Raw genomic sequence first — 23,418 nt, 5'->3', positions numbered from 1 at the left:
CCTGCTTAGTTTCCAAGATCAGATGGGATCTGGTGCCCTTTCAGCTTTTTATCCAACTCCCTCCATCCATATAATAATATTAAGACTAGACATTTATAGCACTACAATATCTTGGAATTGCTGAGGCACTAGAACAGAGAATTCTAAATATCCCTTCCTAAACTGCAAATCCCAGGACTTCATAAATTGCTGCCATGACAGTTAAAGTGGAATCATACTGCTAAAACTGTACAATGTAAAGAAAAAGGAGGAGCAGATTCTCCTTGTTGTTGGGTCACTTGTGCAAACCTACTTTTCACCAGCTATTCAGTACTAGAATATATTTCAAATACAACATTACTTCTGGTCATATTATAACTGGATGCCCTCCCTCCTTCCGAAAATAAAATTCTATAATAAACTGTTCATAAAATTGCTGGACACAGTTTTATATTTGAAAAGGACTCCAGTATTTTATACTCAACAAAAAGTAAGCTGTATTTTTAAAACCAAATTATAAGTGTTAGGGTGGGTTTATCCAAGGCCATCTTGTCATAAAACAGTGAGTGCTACATCCAAAAAGTTCTTCAGTATAAAATAGGGAAAAGCAACTTATACACATGAGCGAATAATTTCAAAGTGTCGACAGGTGATGTGTAAAGCAGCACTCAGAATCAACAGGCATCTGGGCAACAACAGGCCTGACTTTAGAAGCCCTTTCACACTACAGTATTAAAGTGTTATGATTTCACCTTCACTGCCATGGCAATATCCTATGAAATCCTAGCAGTTTAGGAAGAGGTATTTCTCAAAGCCAGTGTGGTGGAGTGATCTGAGCATTGGACTATGACACTGGAGACCAGGGTTCGATTCCCTGTTTGGTCATGAAACCCGCTGGGCAAGTCACACTCTCCCAGCCTCAGAGGAAGGGGAGCCAGCATGGGCTAGTGGTTTGAGCACTGGATTGCAGACCTGGGTTCAAATCCCAGCTTGGCCATGTAAACCCACTGGATGATCAAGAGCAAGTCACACTATCCCACCTTAAAAGGATGGCAATGGTAAACCCCTTCTGATGAAACTTGCCAAGAAAACCCCATGACAGGGTCACCACTGACTGGAAACTACAAAACAAAACAAGAACAAGGTTCACTTTAGGACTGCCATAAATTGGAAACAACTTAAAGGCACACAACAATGACATTTAAAATTCACAGCCAGAACACTGCAGTGCCTACCCAAACTACAAATCCCAGGATTCAACAAGATGCAGCAGTGACAGCTAAATTAAATCATAGTGTTATAAGTGTGTAGTATGAGGGGCTGCAGTTTTGCCAGGTGTCCTGTTTCTACCCATCCTTCTAAGCTCCCACAATTCCCAACAGGGATGTTAAGGTCAGGGCATCATGGGAAATTAAAACTGGCTATAGCCAGTCACCTAGCATGATAGGGCATGCTGGAGCAGGGGGGAAAATTAATGTCAAACCCATCCAAATTGCTGACACCATCACATTACATCATCAGTCATATCAACTTGCTAAAACAGACGGAAAATGAGTTGCCAGAACACCAAATCAAGCCAGGCACTGGCAAGGGAGACTGAAAGAGGGATTACTGGATAGCTCCAAGTAGGACAAGGATAGTGAGAATCATCTCTCCAACTGCAAAGAAAAAGAGATGTTAAAACATCTTTACAGATGGGGAGTGGGGAGGAGACATAACAAAAAAACAAGCATCCTCCTGAGTCTTTTCTGGGAGGGAGGGAGGGAGGGAGCGACACATTTTTTTATTGCTATGTAAGAGCAAAAGGAGCAGGTCCACATTTAGGGAAGGTAGGGAGGGTGGTAATTTTTACAATGCATCACCCTTTGGCAATCAAAGTGGCTTCATTTCCTGGCCAGCATTATTCCTGAACCAGTCGCAGGCTGGTTTTATCCAGCATCTGGCATATTTGATACTTTTTTTTACTAGCCTAGATGAGAGCCTTCATGACTCAGTGGTTTGAAAGTTGAACGAGGACTCTGGAGACCAGGGTTCAATTCCTCACTTGGGCATAAAACTCATTGGGTGACCTTGGGTAAGTTGCATGCGCTCAGTCTCAGGGGAAGGTAATGGGAAATCTCCTCTGAACAAGCCTTGCGCCAAGAAAACCCCATGGCAGGTTCACCTTAGAGTCACCATAAATTAGAAACAACTTGAAGGCATACTACAACAACAAAAGGCCAAGATCCTACATAAAGCAGGTGGAGAGCAACCCTTCCTCTGCACAGCTGTATATCTTCTCTTTGCCCCTATAGTGGTCAACCCAGGAAGGGTCCCTCCTGCTGCTGCTTACTGGTGGGAGGGAAGGGAGTGGGAGACAATTCACAGAAACAGCAGCAACTGGTCTCTGCTTGGAGAGGAGAAAACACAAGTACTTTATACACTCATGAATGGAATGCAACCTCATTTAACTTCCCCTCAAAGTCCAGACCAAGCTGAAAGGCAGCAGATCCTGCTTCACTTGACTGCCCTCCCTGCCTTCTTCACAAATAAGCAGCAGCAGCAATGACCATTCCTGGGGCTTAACAGCTGCTATGGAGGAGATTTTGTCTGGGGCAGAAAGAACTAAAGATCTCCATCCAAAAAGGAGCATACAATGCAGTAAGCTGAAAGGCACCAGATCCCGTCTGATCTTGGAAAGTAAGCAAGGTCAGCTTTGGTTAGGAGACTGACAGTGAATGCCAGGTTTGTTGTTGGTATGTGCCTCCAAGTGATTTTTGACTTATGGTGACTTGCTCAAGGTCACCCAGTGGGTTTCATAACCAAGCAGGGGATCAAACCCTGGTCAACAGTCATAGCCCTGGTGGCGCAGTGGTTAAATGCCTGTACTGCAGCCATTCACTCGAAGCCACAAGGTTGCGAGTTCAAGACCAGCAAAAGGGTCCAAGCTCAACTCAGGCTTGCATCCTTCCGAGGTCGCTAAAATGAGTACCCAGACTGTTGGGGGCAAATTAGCTTACTTGCTAATTAGCTTACTTGCTGTTCACCGCTATGATCTTTGGAATAGCGGTATATAAATAAAACAAATTATCATTATAGTCCAACACTCAAACAACTACACCACACTGGCTCTCTGAATACCAGGTACGTGGGCTATATTTCAGAGGAAGGAACTGACAATACCACTTCTGACTATTCCTTGCCTAAGAAAACCTCAGAGGCTGAGAGACTATTCCTTGCCTAAAATTAATGGGGTCATCAGAAGTTGAATGCGACTTGAAGGTACACACACACACAAGCCATACTTATGTGCATTGTTGTTGTGTGCCTCCAAGCCGTTTCCAACTTATCGCCACCATATGGCAAACCTATCAGGAGATTTTATTGGCAGAATTTCTTCAGAGGGGGTTTGCCTTTACATTTCTCTTGGGCTGAAAGAGTGTGATTTGACCAAAGTGACCCAGTAGGTTTCCATGGCCAAGCAGGGATTTGAACTCAGGTCTCCAGACTTGTAGTCCAATGATCAATCCATCACACTGGCTCGCCGCTTACATGCATATACCCCACTAACAGGAACCTGCTCTGTATTCCCCACTTTCTTACTGAGGGAAACATTATGTCCTGAGTTTTGTAAATAGCAAGAGTATCAGGGCAGAGTTCTATGCTGAAAAGCTGACCATAAAGATCCATTCTCTGTCATCTCCACCTATAACTTTTTCTTCAGCAGAACCCTGTTCCGTTTTTTTCAAAGGGCAGCTGAGCAAATCACATCTCCTCCTGGGAAGCACTTAGCACCTGTGGTGCCCAGATGAAGTAATGATCACCCTTCAGAGGTGCTTGGAAAAAGCAAACTCAGCAGGGAAGAAAGGATGGAATCGGAGCTGGAAGAGATCCAGCACATCCGCTGCAGGCATTCTCAGGTTTCCCATACCTCTAAAAGGAACATCTAAGAGGGAGAGAGGGAGAAATCTCTGCATCTGCAGAAAAGGCTAGCAATTCTTTGCAAAGATGATGATTATGCTATGCTTCATCCTTGTCACACAGAAGGTTCAGGTATCAATTCTCTGGATTTCCAAAAGATCTCAGTAACAGGGCTGTGAAGGATAGTGAATACTGATGCCTTTAAATGCAAGATGACAGGTTCAAAGCCATCATTCCCACTGTAACATACTGTACTTAAAGACTAAGTGACATCCAGCTTACTGCCTGCAAATGTACAAAACAAGAGAGGAGGCAGTTTGCATGTCTGAACACCTCTTACACTATTTTTAAAAAAACTCTGAAAATTCAAACTTACCCTTCTCTACAACAGGCTAATAATTTCCTCTACACAAGTGACTCCTCTTCCATCCATACACAAGACACCATACTCTCCCAATCATCTTCCTCAAAACAGTTCAATAAAAGTTTTATTGATTGTTTCTGCTCAGAGTAACTAGTCCAGTTGAGGTGAGTCATGTTACTGCCCACACGCTCAGAGCATGGACACGTAATGTTCTGACTACAACTTCCAGACTCTTCCAAGTAGGGATGTCTGGGAGTTGTAGTCCACATAAGTCAGTTTTCCCAAGCTCTGCCTAGTCTTTCAGATCAGCAATAGTCCTCAAAATCTCTTCATCAGATCCTAGTTCCTGTTTAAACACATTTTTTTCCTAGCAGGATTCTTTTTTCCAATACTACATCCAATGCGCAAAAGTCCAGTACTGTACATGACTAAGATAGGATAGCTAAGACTGATAAGAAATGTTGAATATCTGTTGAAAGCTGCAGCTATTCCTGCCAGTCACTTTTAATGCCACCACCCTAGAGGCTAGCAGTGCAATGATTAATAGGCCTTGTTTTGTACAAAGGATTTTTCAACATGCAAAATTCAAAATTAGAAAAAAGATTATTCAAGATACAATGAATGCCATTAAATTCTACCTACTAAGACTAAGCCTGGCAGACTTAGGTCCAAAATACACTTTAGCTGCCCTGGCGCAATGCTAGGGAATTCTTGGAACTGTAGTTTTGTGAGACATTTAGCCTTTTCTGTCAGAGAGCTCTGGTGCCACAATAAGGCTACAATTTCCAGCATTCCCCAGCATCGAGACAGGACAGTTAAAGCAGTCTCAAAGTGGATTGTTTATGCATTTTGGACCTTAGTTTTAGAAACATCCCCAAATCAGCTAACACTGATTAACTATTCTCTGAAGATGCCAGCCACAGATGCTGGTGAAACATCAGGAAGAAACTCTGCTAGAACATGGCCACATAGCCCGAAAAAAACCACAAAAAACTATGGATGCCGGCCATGAAAGCCTTCGACTTCACACTGATTAAATATTCCTTAGAACTTTCTACAGTATTTAGAAGAGCCAGCATGCTGTAGTGGTTTCAGTGTTGGATACTCTGGAGACCACGGCTCAGCCATGGAAACCCACTGGGAGATCCTGGGCAAGTCACATACTCTCAGCCTCTGAGGAAGGCAAAGGTAAACTTCCTCTGAACAAATCATGCCAAGAAAATCCTGTGATAGGGTCATCTTGGGATCAACATAAGTCAGAAATGGCTTGAAGGCACAAAAGTACAACAACTTCCTATTTAGAAAATCACTTTTTCATTTACGCAATCAAGATGGTCCAACTGGATATCATCACCAAATCTATCATTGGAAGAACTGGGTAACTATTATATATGACCCATATTATGGTTCCTTAGTATACTAGATACTAAATGAACTTTAAGACACAAGTTGAAAGTGTCGTGTTATAAAAAAAACAAATAATGGTACATCCAAACAATGGCATAACAGATACATTTGCATAGGTAGATGGCCATCTGTAAACACAAGTGGAAAGTCATATAATTATGGGGAGATTCCAAGATTCCAGCAGGTCTCTTGGTAATTCCAGCCTACTCCTAAAGGGCATTTCTTTCTAAAATGCCCATAAGTTATTTAAATTAGGAATCAATTCCTAATTTAACCAGCTTCAAAACGGAGTTGAAAACCATCCTGTTCAGAGAAGCCTTCCCAGGCATTGCATAATTGTCGCTTACTATTTGATGTTCTTGTGGTGCCTGTTTATTGAACCATTTCCTGTATTGCTATGTACTGTATATGTATTATCCTACTTGAGAGTATGTATTTTCCCTGGAAATGATTAACACCATTATGAAGCCTCACCCCTCCAGTCCATCGCCTTGGCAGGCCGGGGTAGAGGGAATGCTGGACCTCTTACCCTTTCCCTCCACCTCCCTTCTCCTTCGTTCATGTCTTTTTAGATTGTAAGCCGAGGCAGGGAATCGTCTAACTAAAAGTTGTATGTACAGCGCTGTAAATTTACAGTGCTTCATATAAGGTTAATAATAATAATAATAATAATAATATCAAGTGAACTAGACCTTGTTAAAACAATGATTTTCATAAAATTGCCTTACTTGCATTCAAAAAGAGTAAGGTGGAACCATGTGGAAACTCAATTCCTTTTACCCAAAGTCAGATTAAACAGGCAAAGTAAACATTATGAGGATGTGTGACATCTTAGGGTAATGTGTTTAAAGTCTGATAAAAAACAACACACACATTTAAGCGAGCATCTCTAATATACCATCAGCTGGATCCCAGTTTAGTGGGTGAGATTTGCACAAACTTTTGTAGAAGGCCGATCAATGAATACAGATATGCATACAGATACAGTATATGCATAAATTGTCTTTCATATAACTATGAGAATGTAGCAGTATTCAGACCATGTATGTTTTGGAACCAAAACAGGTTTCACTTGATTTTATGCTATTAGCCACTGGACAGGCATCCCCTGTGTTCCCTTCAAAACAGATGCCCAGAGGCAAGCCTGTGGATATCAAGCAATAGGAATTGGGAGACATAATAAAAAAAATTATTTTCATCACAAGAGCAAAATCATTTCAGCAGATCTTGATTGTATGCAAGATGGCTTGGCTTCCACAATCAAAATGTGCAATCAAGGCATCCTGTTCAATCCTCTCCACTGACAGTCCTGCAATCACTGCATTTGGGGTCAAAAATTCAATTCACATTGTCTTTCATACAACATTTTTGGATTCTCAAGAAGCTCATATGCAGGGGTAGGCAACCTGCGGCCCGCGGGCCGGATGCGGCCCAGCAAGGCCTTGGGACCGGCCCCAGCCCGGTCCTGCCGCCGATTGCCACTGGGGCCTTTGGCCTCTCGCGCGAGGGGGCATGGTGGGACAATTGTCTATAGAAGCCTCAGAAATATGCATTTATCTTAACATTTTTTAAAAAACAGCAAATTTTTTCGTGTGTCCTCCATTTTTTATAAAAAGTGTCCTCCATTTGACAATTTGTCCCGGTTTATTTATTTATTTAATTTTTAAAATTATTTATTTATTTTTTGGCTTCGGCCCCCCAGTTGTCTGAGGGACAGCAACCCGGCCCCCGGCTCAAAAAGGTTGCCTAGCCTTGCTCATATGTTTTTCTGCTCTAAATGACATTCAGCATTCTACTGTTACTAAGCACGCTCTGCCTCCAATGGACTATCCCTCTTTAGATCCACTTATTCGTTTGATCTAAATACACTGGATGTCTTCAAAGTCTCCACACAACCATGGCAATGTCTTCCCTCCTGTTTCTCAGATGACCTGTTTTTGCTCTAATCCTGTTGGCACTCACCAAGTAAGGCTGCTATCAGAGAAAGTGATACATTAGAGCAGGGGTAAGGAAAATTTTGCCAAAGAGGCACAGGTCATCCTAACTCCATTTTTGAAGCTCCAGGATATTTAAAAAAAAATCCTGGAAACCCCTTCATGGTTTTCTTTTTAATTCAAAGAACTGAGTAAAAATCATCCAAGCCACTATCAAAAAACACCAAAATGCAGTAGTTGAACTTTGTTTGCTCTAAGCCATCCACCTATCCACCCATCATTGTATTTGCAGCCCACCTTTTTCCCAAACTGGGACTCAAACCAGCTAAACAAAGGATAGTATCAGTTTTAAAAAGTCATATGGTTAAAAACATGCAGAAAGTTGTGATTAAAACAGTACAGTCAGCCATCCTATCGATGGATTCTGTTTTCACAGATTCAACTCAGAACTTGAAAATATTCAACAACAAAAACCCCACAAACTGGTTGCTAAAACACTATCGGATGGGTATTATTTGATACACTGCATTCCTACAAACAAACGCATAGACTTCACAACATAATGCATGTTAAGAAAGGTTTCAGTGTTAATCATGACAAGAAGAAATGCACAGCCTGCCAATTTTCCATCACTGAGGTATTATACAGACTTGCAGTTTACACAGAACTCTTCTTCAGGCATGGTGTTGCTGAATCAAGATGCCACACATGCATACACATAGAGTCACATTCAGTGTTTCCAGGTTAGATCAAGATAAGAAGCAAAGCTTTTGGATTAGCTAGCTCACTGCTGGGAGAATGGGCAATTGTAAAAAGAGCCTAGAGGGGGAAAGACGGGTTCCTGTGTTCAGAAAGACCAAAAACTGGCAGATACATGCAGTAGAATACAATTTTAAACATTGAATCATTAGTGGTAGGCATTTTTTAAAAATGAAACTGGCCCTGCTGCATTGTATTTATAATAGTGGCTGGACACACACACACACAAATTAAAAACTGGGTACGATAGCAATCAGTGCATCTATATCAGACACACACACACATAGTTGTGTGTGTTGTGTGCCTTCAAGTTGTTTCCGACTTACAGCGACCCTAAGATTAATCTATCATGAGCCTTTCTTGGCAAGTTTCTTCAGAAGGGAGTTGCCATTGCCATCCTCTGAGGCTGAGAGAGTGTGACTTGCCCAGAGTCAGTGGGTTTCATGGCCGAGCCAGAAATCAAACCCTGTTCTTCATAGTCATAGTCCAACACATAAACAATTATGCCATGCTGGCTCTTACAGGACTGTAAAAGGCAGCTCTTCTCAAATTATATGCATGCCCAGATTAATCAAAATATGGACATCTCACCTACTTTGTTTGGTAATGTTCATTTTATTATTTTACATAATCTATGAATCCATTATAGGAAATGTTGTATCTCTTCTTTAAAAAGTTAAGAAGGACAGGTAAGGAGTTCTACTTGTTATCTGCTGGTAAATTATATTTCTTCTCTCATTCATTATACGTAAATCACAATTCTGCCACAGGTTGTTTCATTTGCTCTCAGTTCTTCCCTTATAAATAGCAATGAGGTAAGTAACTACAGGTTTCCCAGGAAGTTCATGATCTCACTGGCCCCACCTTGCATGAAAATAAAACCAACCCACAGCAGGAAACAAGGGACTGTCAACATTTCCCTACACCAGCAAATCAGCTGCCAAGTGGAACAAAACCCTGCCTTGTGTGCTTCATTGAGCAGCAAACAAGCAAAAGACTTAATTTCATTTAGGAACCACCAAAACAAGTCGATATTTCAAGGTATGGAGAATAAGATTCGAGCCAGAATGGTGTAGTGGTTTGAGCACTGGACTAGGACACTGAAAGACCAGGGTTCGAATCCCCACTCAGCTATGGAAACCCAGTGGGTGAAGTTTGGCAAATCATACTCTCTCAGCCAGAGGACACCAAGGGCAAACCCACTCTAAACAAATTCTGCCAATCTCCTCCCCCCCCCAAAAAAAATGGTGATAGGGTTGCCAGAAGTTAGAAGCAACTTAAAGGCACAGAACAACAACAACTCCCCATTTAGAGAATCACACAAACGTGGTTCTGCTGTGGACATCATCACCAAAGGCACACAATTGAATAACAGTCCTCACACAGAAAAGAACATCTTCTCAACTTGAGGAAACAGCCTCCCTTCCCCAGGCCAGCACCATCCAGGTGTACAGAAAACAACACCCATCATCCCCAGTCACTATTTTCGATATTATACTGGGTGGGAATGACAGTTGTTGTTGTCAAACACATTTGGAGGATGCCAGGTGGCTGAAGCTATAAGGCAGAGTCTGTACTCCCCAATTTCATAGGTGGTATTTGATTATCCAAATACCTTTCCTAATTTCTCCATCCATTCCTACCTTGACCATGATGTCCAATCGCTGCTCAGATCCTTGGTTTAATCATGGTCCATTGTGATTTTTTGTGGTCTCAAGTCATTTCCAACTTTTGGCAAACTTATCATGGAGCAAGTGTGATATTGTACTCTTTTGCACATTTTAGATTGGCTCCAGCTGTTTCTTTCTTTCCTGGAAACTCTCCAGGGACCAGCTGTTACAGCTCATGGACCAATACCAATCCATGGCCCACTACTTTGAGCAGCAATCTAGGGAAAAATAAGAAGACTGCAGAACCTGTGAATCCCTTCTCTCCAGCTTTGTGTTGTTCTTATGTGCCTTTGAGGCAACTTCGACTTGCGATAACCCTATCACAGGGTTTTCTTGACACATTTTATTATTCCAAGGGAGGTTGCCATGGCCTTCATCTGAGGCTGAGAGAGTGAGACTTGCTCAAGGTCATCCAGGGCATTTCCATGGCTGAGTTGGGATTTGAACCCTCATCTCACAGTTCTAGTCCAACCACCACACTACACTGGCTCTCCCACTTTTTGTTGTCGTGTGCTTTCAAATAATTTCCAACGTACAGCAACCCTAAGGCAAACCTATCACAGGGCTTTCTGGGGTTGAGAGAGTATGACTCGCCCAATGTCACCTGGTGACTTTTCATGGCTAAGTGGGGAATCAAACCTTGATCTCCAGAGTCCTAGTCCAATGTGAAACCACTACACCATGCTGGCTCTTTCTCCTGCTTTACTGTAGCCTTATAAATACTTAATTCTGTGGGTTCTCACCATCTAAGTGCCCCTAAGCGGGGGGAAAAATGAACCCCACAAGCAAGGGAAGCTCATGAATCTAGTCAAGGAAACTCCATGATAGGGTTGCCTTAAGTCTGAAATGACTTGAAGGCACAGAACTACAACAAGGTGGAGTAAAGGGGAGTGCCTTCCTACCTGTAAATGTGACTTTCACCCTGGATGAAAGCCCATTCTCACATTTTCCCTCATGGACGTTTTACTGAGGTGAAACCCACAGCACCACATACAGTGGACCCTTGGTATCTGCTGGAATTTGGTCCCAGGACCCCTCATGGATACCCAAATCCATGGGTGCTCAAGTCCCATTAAATACAATCTTATAGTAAAATGGAGTCCCTTATATAAAATGTCAAAAGGTAGGTTTGCTCTTTAGAATGTATATCTTTGGGGAATATTTTTAATGGCATAATAAAACACTGACCTTTATATAAAATGGCAAAATGAAGGTTTGCTTTTTGGAGTTTATATCTTTTGGGCAGTGGCTTCCCTAGGGTTGGTGTCACCCAGAGCAGTATCTCATGGTGTCACCCTCCCCATTGATCTCCCATTTCACACCATGCAGAATCCTTAGCAATGCTTTTTTGCACTAATGTTACTCGTAAATCATAATTCCCATATACTACTGAGTGTAATGCTAATAGCTGTGACATAAACTAGCCAAATTAAAATTGTACCTTCAAATTACAATATCATAAGCATGATCTAAATGTATTTACATATACATTTGGTTAAAATGTGTTTTTAAAGGAAAAAAAGAATATTTTTTTAAAAATCAATTTTTAAAAATCTTTAGAAATTTTGAAATTTGCAATTTTAATATTAAAAATTTGGTGGGGGGCTCTCCTTTCTCCTCTCACTGAGCTTCACCCCATTCCCACCATCTCTTAAAGCATTTTAAAGAGAAGCGGGTCAATGCCACAACCCATTTCTGCCAAAAGGTAGGTGTTTGAGGAGCAGTGGTGTCACAAGTTGAACATGAGTCAACAGTGCGATGTGGCAGCTAAAAAGGCCAATGCAATTTTAGGTTGCATCAATAAAAGTATAGTGTCTAGATCAAGGGAAGTAATAGGCATTGAGAAACTGGAGCGTGTCTAAAGGAGGGTGACTAAAATGGTGAAGGGCCTGGAAACCATGCCTTATGGGGAAAGACTTGGGAAACTGGGTATGTTTAACCTGGAAAAGAGACAGTTAAGAGGTGACATGATAGATCTGTATTTGGAGGGGTGTCACATTGAGGATGGAGCAAGCTTGTTTTCTGCTGCTCCAGAGACTAGGACACGGAACAATGGATGCAGGTTACAGGAAAAGAGATTCCACCTCAACATTAGGAGGAACCACCTGACAAGAAGAGCTGTTCGACAGTGGAACACACTCTCCTGGAGTGTAGTGGAGTCTCCTTCTTTAAACAGAGGCTAGATGGCCATCTTTCAGGGATGCATTGATTGTGAGTTCCTGCATGGCAGAATGGGGTTGGACTGGATGGCACTTGTGATCTTTTCCAACTCTATAATTCTATGACCCATTTTTAGGGTGTCACCTGGTGCGCTCCGCACCCCCTGCACCCCCCTAGTGAGGCCACTGCTTTTGGAAATATTTTAAAGTTGTGGGTACTTGAAAGAAAGAATCTATGGGGTGGAAAAGAAGGCCAACTGGTGTATTACCCGAGGCAACCCCCTGCACCAGAAAGAAAAATTAAAACACACACGCATGCACACACAGAGAGAGCAAAGGGAAATGTTCATTTCGCTGACCCCAACAGGGCACCAAGGAGCACTGAAAGCTCAAAGGGATAACTGACGCTGAAGGAGGAGTGCTCCTGAATGCTCTGAACACGGCACAGACTCCAGGGGTGTTCCTTTCCAGATGAAGACGCTGTTGCCAAACTCATGGACAGGTGAGAGATACGGCAGCATCCCCACAATACTTCGCAGGGCAATGTGAGCCATTTTCCCAGAGTGGGAAAGCCGCCACATACTGCAGGGGTGGCACAGGACTTTCCGGAAACAGTGCAAGCTGAACTGAGTCAGGTAGCCAGCAGCGAGAGGAGGAAGGTTGCAAGTTTCTGGTGCCTCCTAGCAACAAAAAGTTTTGACTGCCATAAACACAGACACAGACACACAACCCTCAATAGCAGCAAGCAGGCCAGTGATTGAAGGCAGCAAGTGGAAGTCAGGGAACTACTATGGTTTGAGTGTTGGACTATGACTCTGGAGACCAGGGTTTGAATCCTGTTGGCCAGGAAACCCACTGGGTGACCCTGAGCAAGTCACATATTTAGACGTTTTGTTCTGTATTGCTTTCCTATCAAATGTGGCTTTTAATCCAAGAGTGTTGGGTTGACTGCCAGTATGCTCAGCCATGTAAACCCATTGGGTGACCCTCTGCATGTCACACTCTCTCAGCCTCAGGGGAAGGCAATGGCAAACCTCCTCTGAACCAATCTTGCCAAGAAAATAGGTTCACCTTAGGGTCCCCATAAGTCAGAAATGACTTGAAGGCACACGATACACACAGAGTTCCCTTGGACAGAAGGCTGGGTTCAAATCTCTGAGGGTGCATCTACACTGTGGAAATGATGCAGTTTGACACCACTTTAGCCGTCACAGCTCCATTCTGCAAAATCCTGGGATTTGTAGTGTTGTGAGGCCCCAGCACTCTTTGGCAAAGAAGGCTAAAGACCTTTGTAAAATGGAGCTCCAGTGCTTAAAAAGCGGTGTCAAAGGGCATGCTTTCTCCCCTTACACTGAGAGTGAGGGAGTTTGCCCTAGGATCCTCGCCACAGCCCTGCAAGGTAGGCGCAGTCTAGAAAAACAAGCACAAGGCCCTCGAGGCCCCAAACATCCGGCTCAGGAGACCCAGGCTCTCCCAAGAAGGGACCAGCCTGGCCTCCAGCATCCTCCCCTTCCCTCCTCCTCCTCCTCCTCCTCCTGCTCTCCGTCTCAGAGCCCCTTCCCCTTCAGTGCCTTCCCAAAGGGGTCCACCCGAGAGGGGCGCCTCCTTCTGGGGCCCAGGACGAGGCCGCTGGAAGGCCAGGCAGGCTGCGGCAGGGGCCACCGAGGCGGCCCAAGGCTTGCCCTCGGCCTCGCTATCCCCGGAGCCTCCCAGAAAAGCCCGAGGAGAGGAGGACCTGAGCCTCCCTCCAGGGAGGAGAAAGAGAGGAAGGAAGGCGACAGAGGGAAAAGGAGGGAAAGCGGGGGAGGGAGGAGAAAACGAGGAAGGAAGGAAAAGAAAGAAGGAAAGAGAAAGAAAAAGAAAGAAAGAAAGAGGAAGGAAGGAAAAGAAAGAAGGAAAGAACGAGGAAGGAAGGAAGGAAGGAAGGAAGGAAGGAAGAAAGAGAGAGAAGCGCGAGAGAAAAGAAGGAAGAGGAGGAAGGAAGCCAGTGGGAAAGTAGCGCGGCTCCTTTGGGGGGGGGGCGCTGGAGGAGGGGGGTCTTTGGGGTCCTGGGCTTCTTACCCGGGTGTAGAGCTCGGCCACCGACATCTCCTCCGCATCCGAAGAAGAAAGCCCAGAGGAAGCCAAGCCCGGCTCCAAAGTCCCCAAAGTGCCCGGGCAGAAGCAGCAGCAGCAGCAGCAGCAGGAGGCAAGTCCGGGAGGCTGAGGGGGCTGCTGCCTGGGCAGGAGAGGAGGAGAGACCTTTGGCCCAGGAGCGGCAGCAGCAGCAGCAGCAGCCTCCTCTCCCTCCTGCTTTCAGGGGAAAGTTAGTTCTTCCAAGGGAGGAAGGAGAAGGAGGGCTGGCCTCTCCCTTCCCAGGTAAGGGAGGAGGAGGAGGGAAGGCGGGGGCCTTGGTCTTCTGCTCCTCCTCCTCCTCCTCCTGCTGCTGCCTTCTTCGCAGGTGCCTCAGCTGCAGCTGGGAAGATCAGCGGCTGGCAAAGGAGAAGCCGGGCTCGCCCTCTGCTGGCCACTGCCTCGGCCTCCTTGGCCCCCTGCTGCCACCTGAAGCCCTGGCATCCCTAGGGCTGCTGGGGCCACCCCCCTCACACAGACACACAGACACCCTCCATTGACCTCCTCCTCCTCCTCCCATTTCCCCCCATACAGCAGCCCTCCACAACCTGGGGCCAAAAAGTAGTACAGTGGGCTCTTGTTCTCCGCAGGGGTTTGGTTCCAGGATCCCCCTGGAGAACACAATCCATGGATGATCAAGTCCCATTAAATATCATGACAGAGCAAAAGGGTGTCCCTTATAAAAAATGGAAACTCCAGGTTAAATGTGTCATTTAAACAGCATACTTCCAAAGTGACCCAAAGCAGCTTTATTTGGGCCTGTCTGTATGGGGCCCAGTTGTGGATTTTTGTTTGGATGTGTTAAAAGGCCAACACAGCTCCCCCAGAATGTCTTCTGCATTTTGTTGTTTCTGTCCTTAGTTAAGATGGCACAGGGAGGGCATCTCCTGAGGCTGGCTCTTCCTCCTCCTCCTCCTTCTGGCCAGGTGGAAACTGGGAGGTTTTCAAAGTCCAGGAAATTTCAAGTCCATTTGCATCTCAGCCAGGACTCCTCCTTTGCAGTCCAGTCTGTCTCCATTCCTGTGAGGCCACAGGCCTCTTTGTAGGCCAAACATCCCCAGCTCCCTAAGTTGTTCCTCAGAAGGCATGGTTTCCAGACCCTTCACCATTTTGGTGGCCCTCCTTTGGCCACACTCCAGCTTCTCAACATCCTTTTGGAATTGTGGGGCCCAGAACTGGACACAGTATTCTAGGAGAGGCATGGCCAAAATAGAATAGAGCATAACTATTACTTCCCTCAATCTACTATAATATTTACTACAATATTAATATAATATTAATACAATATCTACTACAATATTTCTATTGATCCAGCCTAGAACTGCATTGGCTTTTTTAGCTGCCGCATCACACTGTTCACTCATGATCTTCCAGGATTCCTAGATCCTTTTCACATGTACTATTGTCAAGCCATCCTATATCTATGCATTTCATTTATTTATTTATTTTTGTCCTAAGTGCAGTACCTTACATTTCTCCCTGTTGAAGTTCATTTTGTTAGATTTGGCTCAGCTTTCTAATCTATGAAAGTCATTTTGAATTTTGATCTTCTCCTCTGGAGTATTAGCTGCTACTCCTACTTTGGGGTCATCTGCAAATTGCTCTTTTGGATTGTGTTGTGTGCCTTCAAGGCTTTGCCAAGTTACGGCAACCCTAAGGCAAACCTATTGTGGGTTTTTTTTGGCAAGATTTCTTCAGAGCAGTTTGCCTTTGCATTCCTGAGGCTGAGAGAGTATGACTTGCCCAAGGTCACCCCGTGAGATTCATGGCTGAGTGAGAATCAAGCCTTGGGCCCCAGAGTCATAGTCCAACACTCAGACCACTAGGCCATGCTGGCTCTCAGCTCCCAGAATCCACCCACTCAACCCCAGCCCAGCCCCTTGGCTTGGAGAGCTTTTCTCACCTAAGGCTGCATCCACACTGCAGGAATAAGGTAGTTTAACACCACTTTAACTGGCATGGCTCCATGCTATGGAATAGTGGGGTTTGTAGTTCTGTCAGAGAGCTCTGGTGCCACAAGAAACTACAAATCCCAAAAGTCCATAGGATGGAATAGCCACAGTAGTTAAAGTGGTGTCAAACTGCATTATTTCTGCTGTGTGGCAGAAGCCCTAGTTGTTCACATGTGCATAATTGTTAATTTTTGCATAAAAACTTTGTTGAAACTTATTGATCTTCTTTTTGGTGGTACTGGAACCTATCCCAATGCTTTCCCTGTTATTTCTACCTCTAGGACCAAAAGAAAGTAAAGAAGTAAAGAAAGAAAGAAAAGTAAAGCCCAGGGACACAACTACACTGTTAACTGAGGTATATAGCTTTACTACACAACACTAGCTCTCACCGTTTCTGACTTTTCTACTTATTATTATTTTCTTATTTATCTAAATATGTATACCCCATCCAGTATCACAATAGGTCATTCCAGTACTGAAATCAGTTTGAAACAATATATAAATATTTTGTTTGAAAAGAATGCGGAATAATTCAAATAGCCAAAAACCCATTGAACATTTTAGCAATTTGAGCTATTTCCTGTGTCTTCACAAAACAGAGAGGAAAACTCCTTCCTTCTCATTTCTCTTAGAGAAGAACTGAAGTAGGGGGGAAATAGAAAGCTCCAAACCATAAGGACTGTTTGACATGTTAATATGTTGTACCTAAAGTTTACAAAATGGTTGTTGCTGTTGCTGTGTGTCTTTTAGTAGTTTCCAACTTATGGCGACCCAAAAACAAACCTATCACGGGTTTTCTTGGCAAGATTTGTTCAGAGTTTTGCCTTTGCCTTCCTCTGAGCAGCTGAATTACTAGGTGGTGGTGACTTCCCAGTGCAATAACTCATGCTGTCACCCTCAGACTCAATGTCACCAGGCCAGTGATCCCTCAGGAGTAGACCAGGCTGCTATAGAAAAGAAAGACTCTGGTCTACTTGCTGTGAACATCTGGTGGACTGGAGTACTCAAAGGGCCTGTCTGTATTCCGGGTTGTTGCGGTCTACCTGCCTTGTTTCCACGTACCAAAGAGGTTAGAATCATAGAATCGTAGAGTTGGAAGAAACTGCAAGGACCATCCAGTCCAACCCCCTGCCATGCAGGAAATCCAAATCAAAGCATCCCTGACAGATGGCCATCCAGCCTCTGCTTAAAGACCTCCAAGTAAGGAGACTCCACTACACTCCGAGGGAGTTTGTTCCACTGTCGAACAGCCCTTACTGTCAGGAAGTTCCTCCTAATGTTCAGGTGGAATCTCTTTTCCTGGAGCTTGCATCCATTGTTCCGGGTCTTGTTCTCTGGAGCAGCAGAAAACAAGCTTTCTCTCTCCTCAATACAACATCCCTTCAAGTATTTAAACAGGGCTATCATATCACCTCTTAACCATCTCTTCTCCAGGCTAAACATCTCCAGGGCCCTAAGTCGTTCAGGGTTCAGGTACCATTCAGCAATGGGAGAGGCCTCCAGGAATTCACCATGGCATGCCAACAGTGTCCCAGCCAGCTTCCTCACCACCTTCAGTCAGGTGGGCCAGTTCATTTCCAGGACCTTCAGTCTCTGGAAATCCTGATCTACCTGCAGAGAGGCACAGCAGTTCACCCCACACCAGAAGGCAAATTCTGAGATGTCACCCAGTGTAGTCTGCATCCCCTGCAGAAATGCCCCTGCCTCTGAGACTGAGAGAGTATGGCTTTCCCAAGATCATCCAGTGGCTTATCCATGGCTGAGCGGGAATTTGGATCCTGATCTCCAGTTGTAGTTCAGTGCTCAAGCCACTACCTGGCTCTTTTAAAACCATTTGTAAATAGAAAAGTAAAGATGAATTCAAAGTGTTGTTTATAGCCATACATGGCTCAGGTCCAGGTTATCTGAAGGACTGTATTCTCCCATATGAGCCTATCTTGAGATTTTCAGAGGAGGCCTTTCTTTTTGCCCCACCACACACACAGGTACATCTTATGGGAATACAAGAGAGGGCCTTCTCCATGGTTGAGGCTCTAGAATTCCCTTCCTAGAGATGCAAGGATGGGGCTACTTGATATCCTTCCATAGGAAGGTGAATCTTTTTTGTTTTTGTTTTTGTTTTGGCGATCCTTGGATGATTGATTACCCATGGGTAAAGAATCTTTAATAATGTTCTTCATTTTTCATATTGGTACTTTTAAAACAAAATTCAATAGGTATGCTTTTAGATTGTTTTTGATTCTGTCTAGTTTATATTTCAACTTTTCAACTGATTACAAGATACCAAATTATAGCCGCAACAGGGGAATCTTAATGAGAGAGCCAGTGGGCTGGGACTTTACTATTTGAGGCTTCTACCTCCAACAAAGGTAAAAAAATAAAATAAAAAAAAATTGGGACTAGATTGGCATGTTTTACCTCAACACCATCCAAAGTTTTCCTGATGCAAAAGCATGAAGGCTTATTGAGAAACTCATTGTCCTCTGCCTAACAAAGGGACCTGTGGCCTTACAAGGATGAAGACATATTGGATTGCAAAGGAAGTATCTCTTTGTGTTGTAAATGGATGTTAAATTTCTTGGAGTTTGAGAATCTCCCAGCAGCCACATGGTCAGAAGGAGGAGGTAATACCTCTTCATACCATGTGAACTGAGAACAGAAAAATGCAAGACCTATGACTAACATCTTTAACTTTTTTCTGCTGTATGATTTTTAACAACTTGCTAGATGAAGAAGACAGTAGAGCTTTCAAAGCTTGAAACATGTAATATTGTGCATTTTGGTTGGCCCACGAAAGGTGTCACTGTTTGGTGGGTTTTTGATGTTATTGGATATATTTCAACTTTAGTATGACATGCATTTCTAGCCAGATCTTTTAATGCCTTGAATCCTAGACTGGAGAAAAGGTGGGATAGAAACAAATGAAGGAACAATTAATAGCAACACATTTATTAGGACAAAGTCTAAGTGGGTAGCCCTGCTATTCTGTTGCAGTGGAGGGGAAAGTCGTGACACCTTAAGAACTTTTATTTGGCAGCTGTAGTCTACAAACATTTATGCCAAATAACATATGCCATAGTTTGGGTTCCAGAAGATTTAGGTTATAATGATAGAAAACGTTACTGAGAACTAGAATCGTGTTCCCAAATACATAAACTCAGTTGGCACTGTATGTATTCAACAGAGCAGGGAGATAACAACTGTGAACTTATTCCCAAATGAAGGACAGCCTTCTCCTTGGCAAAATGTGATGGTCTTCCTTTTCATTTATTAGATAGAAAATACAACAAAGCCCCTTTTGATCCAAGGAAGTCTCTTTTGATTCAAGGCAACCCAATAGTGGTGGCATGTAAATGTGGAAAGTATTGGCATGAAAATGGAAAGAAGAAAATACTCCAGACATAAAAGAATGAACAGAAAAAATATACTAACTGGCCGAAATGGACAAATTGACAAGACTATTAAATGACGAAAATATGGAGGACTTCTTTAAAGAATGGGAAAGTGTGATAATTTTCTACACCAAGAAGAAAAGGAACTATGTATAGAAGGCTTCAAAGGTTAAAGTAATCTTAAGTAATAGTAACGAGTATAATAGAATTAAAACGTTGATTAGTACATGTCAATAGTTTTATAGAATAGCCATGAAGAATTAATAGGAAACTAGAGTCTTTCTTGAAAGCTTTTATTGAGATGTAGCATACAGAATGTAGTAAATAAAGAAATAGATAAAAAGGATCACAAATGAAATGTTAAAGATTATTTCCATGTACAAGATAGGAAGGATTGTGTTAGTTATGTGTAGGACATGTAGATAGAAGTAGAAGTTGATTTTATGTTTAGTTAGTGTAGTTTGTTTTTGAAAGTTTGATAGAATGAGTAGAATGCGTAAAAGAAAGAATGTTTTAGTATGTTGAAGAAGGAAAGCGTAAGTGAAAGACGTTTGAATAGTAAAGAAGAGAAGTGGATAGATTAAAGAAATAAAGAAGGAAAGAAAGAAGGAAGAGAATGAAGAGAAGGTAGCAACGATATAAAGTTTGTATATGAAAGGCAGTAGGTTTTAATGTAAAGAAGGAAAGGAACACTAAATGTATTATGTATTGTGATTAGAAATGTTTGTCTATGTTTGTTTGTGTTTTGTAAGTTTAATAAAAATTAATAATAAAAAAAAAGAAAATGAAGGGAGTTTCCACCTCCATCACTGGAAAACTAACATGGTATATATAGTGGTTTGAGTGTTGGCCTAGGACTCTGGGAGACAATCACCTCAGCCATGAAAACCCACTGGGTAAGCAACGGCAAAGTTCTCCTGAACAAATCTTGTCAAGAAAACCCTGTGATAGATCTGCTTTAGGATTGCCATAAGTTGGAAAAGACGAAGGCACACGATACACATACAATCTTGGGCAAGTTACACTCTCTCATTTTCAGATGGAGGTACTGGTATAAGATGATTTCAGATGTCCACCTACATCAGCGCTGGTAATATATCGCAAGATGGCTAGACTCAAGGCTTGCATAAAGAAAGTATAAAAACATTTAGAATTAAAGACTGCTAAGATCAGGAATTTCCTTTGGGTATCAAAACCGAATGGAGTTCAAAGCCTTTCTACACAAAAAAATCTGTCCATTAGTCCAAGCATGCTTCATTTTAGCAGTATAATTTAGAGATGTAACATTTGGATGCTGCTGCTGTTAAACCACAGAGAATCAGAAATTCTTGCCGTTCTACTACTCTACTACTTGCTGTTTTACACTCAAAGATCTGCCAGTTGAACCAGATCTACCTTCTCCTCACTGGATATACAGCCTTCATTGCTAAATTAGCAACCATCAATTATGATAATTATTGGGTTTGTGAGTTCAGGGCATGCTTGTTTTGGAGCAATTTTAGATCTGGTGTATTACCATATGAGACAGAAACAGAAAGGGCAAGCAAGAGAGATCTTTGCTTCTCATATTCACAGATGTATTTTTGGTCACGGTATTACATTATGTCATTTTATAAAATTTTAAGTCATTTTATACTTGTTTGTCCAATTTCCCTATGTACTGTGAAGAGGCAGATTATCTGCCAAGGGATTTTGCAATGCTAAGTACGTATCTTTATATATGTGTGTGCGTAAAATGATTAATGCCAATGTGTTATGCTACTGGAAAACAGATTAATCACTGTGTTTAGGATTTAGTAATCCCTCACTCAACGCAACCTTATAATGGAAGTAAATCATCTTACTGTGACTGGGTGAGATAAAAGGGTGTGAGTGGGAAGGGGCATAACAGCATTAATGAGGTGAAAATATTCAGTGTTGGTAGGAAAATGCACAAAAGCAACCTGCTCAGCTGGGTACCAATATAAAGATTGAAATGGGACAAAATGTTCCCCAGCTAGTTGCTCAGTGTTGTGAGCACATGTTATCTTGCAAAATTGATTTTTTTAGTGTGAGTTTCAATGCATGTCCCAGATTACAATCCACAGAGATGGCCATCTTTTGGGGGTGTTTTTGTTTTGTATTTTTGCTTGATAGGACGTTAGACTAGATGGCCCTCACAATTCTTTCTAACTCTGTAATTCTATGTGATGCCAGGAGTGGCAGGATGTATCATTCAAGTGTCATTTTATTTCAAAAAAAAATCTTCAAGAGTTTAAAGTTAGTTTCATATTCTTTATTTAAACTCTAAAAGGTCTAACCACATTCCATGTGGAAAAAAACACATGTAACCTTTGAGGAAATAATCTTCCCATCAGTCACTAAACATATCCCAAATAGGCTTGATCAGCCATGTGACAGTTTTAAATGCAGTGAGTTATAAATACAATATATCTAGATTTAAACTGATACTAAGACTGTGAACTACAGACAAGATGCCTCCGTAAAGGATGGAGATTTTTCATTCTCATGTAAGGTCTTGATAAGACATCTGCTATCCTTTGCTGGAAAAGCCTTTCTGCTTCCAGTGCTCTTGTATATTCTTGGTGCTCCTCCTCCTTTTCAGATTCACGGGTCTGCTTGTTGTGTTTGATCTGAGCTTGGAGTTCTTCCTGATATTTCTTTGCTTGCTGCATAGACCTGTAGGTAACATAATAAAATGTTATATAAATCACCAACAGCAGAACACCTAGTACTTCAAGCATTCTTAACACATTCTCGGGTATGGTCTGAAGGTGAACAATGCAGGTTTCCTGATTGAAGCTAAACCAGTATGGACTAATTTAGTACCTGGATGAAGGAATGCCAAGTGTTTGCATGTTTCATGCAGAATGGCCCATATTTAGGGGCTGAAAAAGCTGTTCCATATGGCTCTCCAGCTTATGTACCCATTGAAGCAAAATAACACACTTAGAATTAAAGAATGTTGAGATCAGGATTTTGGTTACCAAAAGAAATTTGTGTCTTTATTTTAGTAGTGCCCCAAATCCCACATTCCACTTGACTTGTGCTGTGATTAGGAAGAGCAGATGACAATTGCACTCATAACAGATGGACCTGTTGCCATTGGAAGACAGAAATGGCTTCACGTACATACCAAGTGATGGAAAGTCCATCTGTTGTCAGTGCATATGGTGTACTCACAGAAGTAAAATTCCTTACTTCATGATATTTGCTGGCCTACCATCACAAGATTTCCAGAGTTTGGGATTTTCCTGAGGTTTGAGATGTCTTAGGAGTCCAGCACTCTTGTGAGAGGCCCTCCTCTTGTAAGACCTGAGGTTGGTCTTACACAGACCTGCTTCACATGTCCCAGCAAATCTTGAACTGGCAGCTGAGTTGCAAGGATATTGTAGGACCAGGCCTACTTTCTTCTCAACCTTCTTCATGGTGTGTCAAATTGAGTGTCTGACTTTGAAAACCTGTCAACCTTGGCTGGATGACAAGACTCCTGGTAATCCCAGGTATGCCATTTTGAGCTCCCTCTAGGAAAGGTGGAATGTAAATACATATAATAAAATCAATACATCTAGAGTCAGCACACCTGCATCCTTCGGCAAGTGGCAGTGCCCCAAATACTCTACCATCAGCTCTAGACAACTGGATTTGCCACTTGTCTGCCATTTTAATTACCCATAATGCCAGGGAAGAGCCCTCCCTCCAATCCATCTGCCTTGGTCCAGGCCTTAGAGGGAGAGAATTATTATTATTATTATTATTATTATTATTATTATTATTATTATTATTATTA

General features: G+C 42.7%; 2 protein-coding genes across 4 annotated transcripts in view; both read right to left on the bottom strand.

Moving 5' to 3' along the window:
* The window catches only part of MYO5B (myosin VB), a 391,629-nt gene extending 377,059 nt beyond the window's left edge, over positions 1-14,570 (bottom strand). For all 3 annotated transcript variants that reach the window (XM_042448811.1, XM_042448812.1, XM_042448813.1), the window contains exon 1: positions 14,234-14,570. In XM_042448811.1, the coding sequence (XP_042304745.1) occupies positions 14,234-14,260 (27 nt within the window). In that variant the 5' untranslated portion in view covers positions 14,261-14,570. The remainder of the gene's footprint in view (positions 1-14,233) is intronic.
* A 7,318-nt stretch (positions 14,571-21,888) lies between these two features.
* Positions 21,889-23,418, bottom strand: part of CFAP53 (cilia and flagella associated protein 53) — a 23,714-nt gene continuing 22,184 nt past the window's right edge. Inside the window, exon 8 of the mRNA XM_042454799.1 lies at positions 21,889-22,307. Within this exon, the coding sequence (XP_042310733.1) occupies positions 22,079-22,307 (229 nt within the window). The 3' untranslated portion in view covers positions 21,889-22,078. The remainder of the gene's footprint in view (positions 22,308-23,418) is intronic.

Source organism: Sceloporus undulatus, chromosome 2 (genome assembly GCF_019175285.1).
Source record: "Sceloporus undulatus isolate JIND9_A2432 ecotype Alabama chromosome 2, SceUnd_v1.1, whole genome shotgun sequence".
Classification (NCBI taxonomy): domain Eukaryota; kingdom Metazoa; phylum Chordata; class Lepidosauria; order Squamata; family Phrynosomatidae; genus Sceloporus; species Sceloporus undulatus.
Note: the sequence above shows the minus strand (reverse complement) of the source record. Positions and strands in the feature narration are given on the sequence as shown.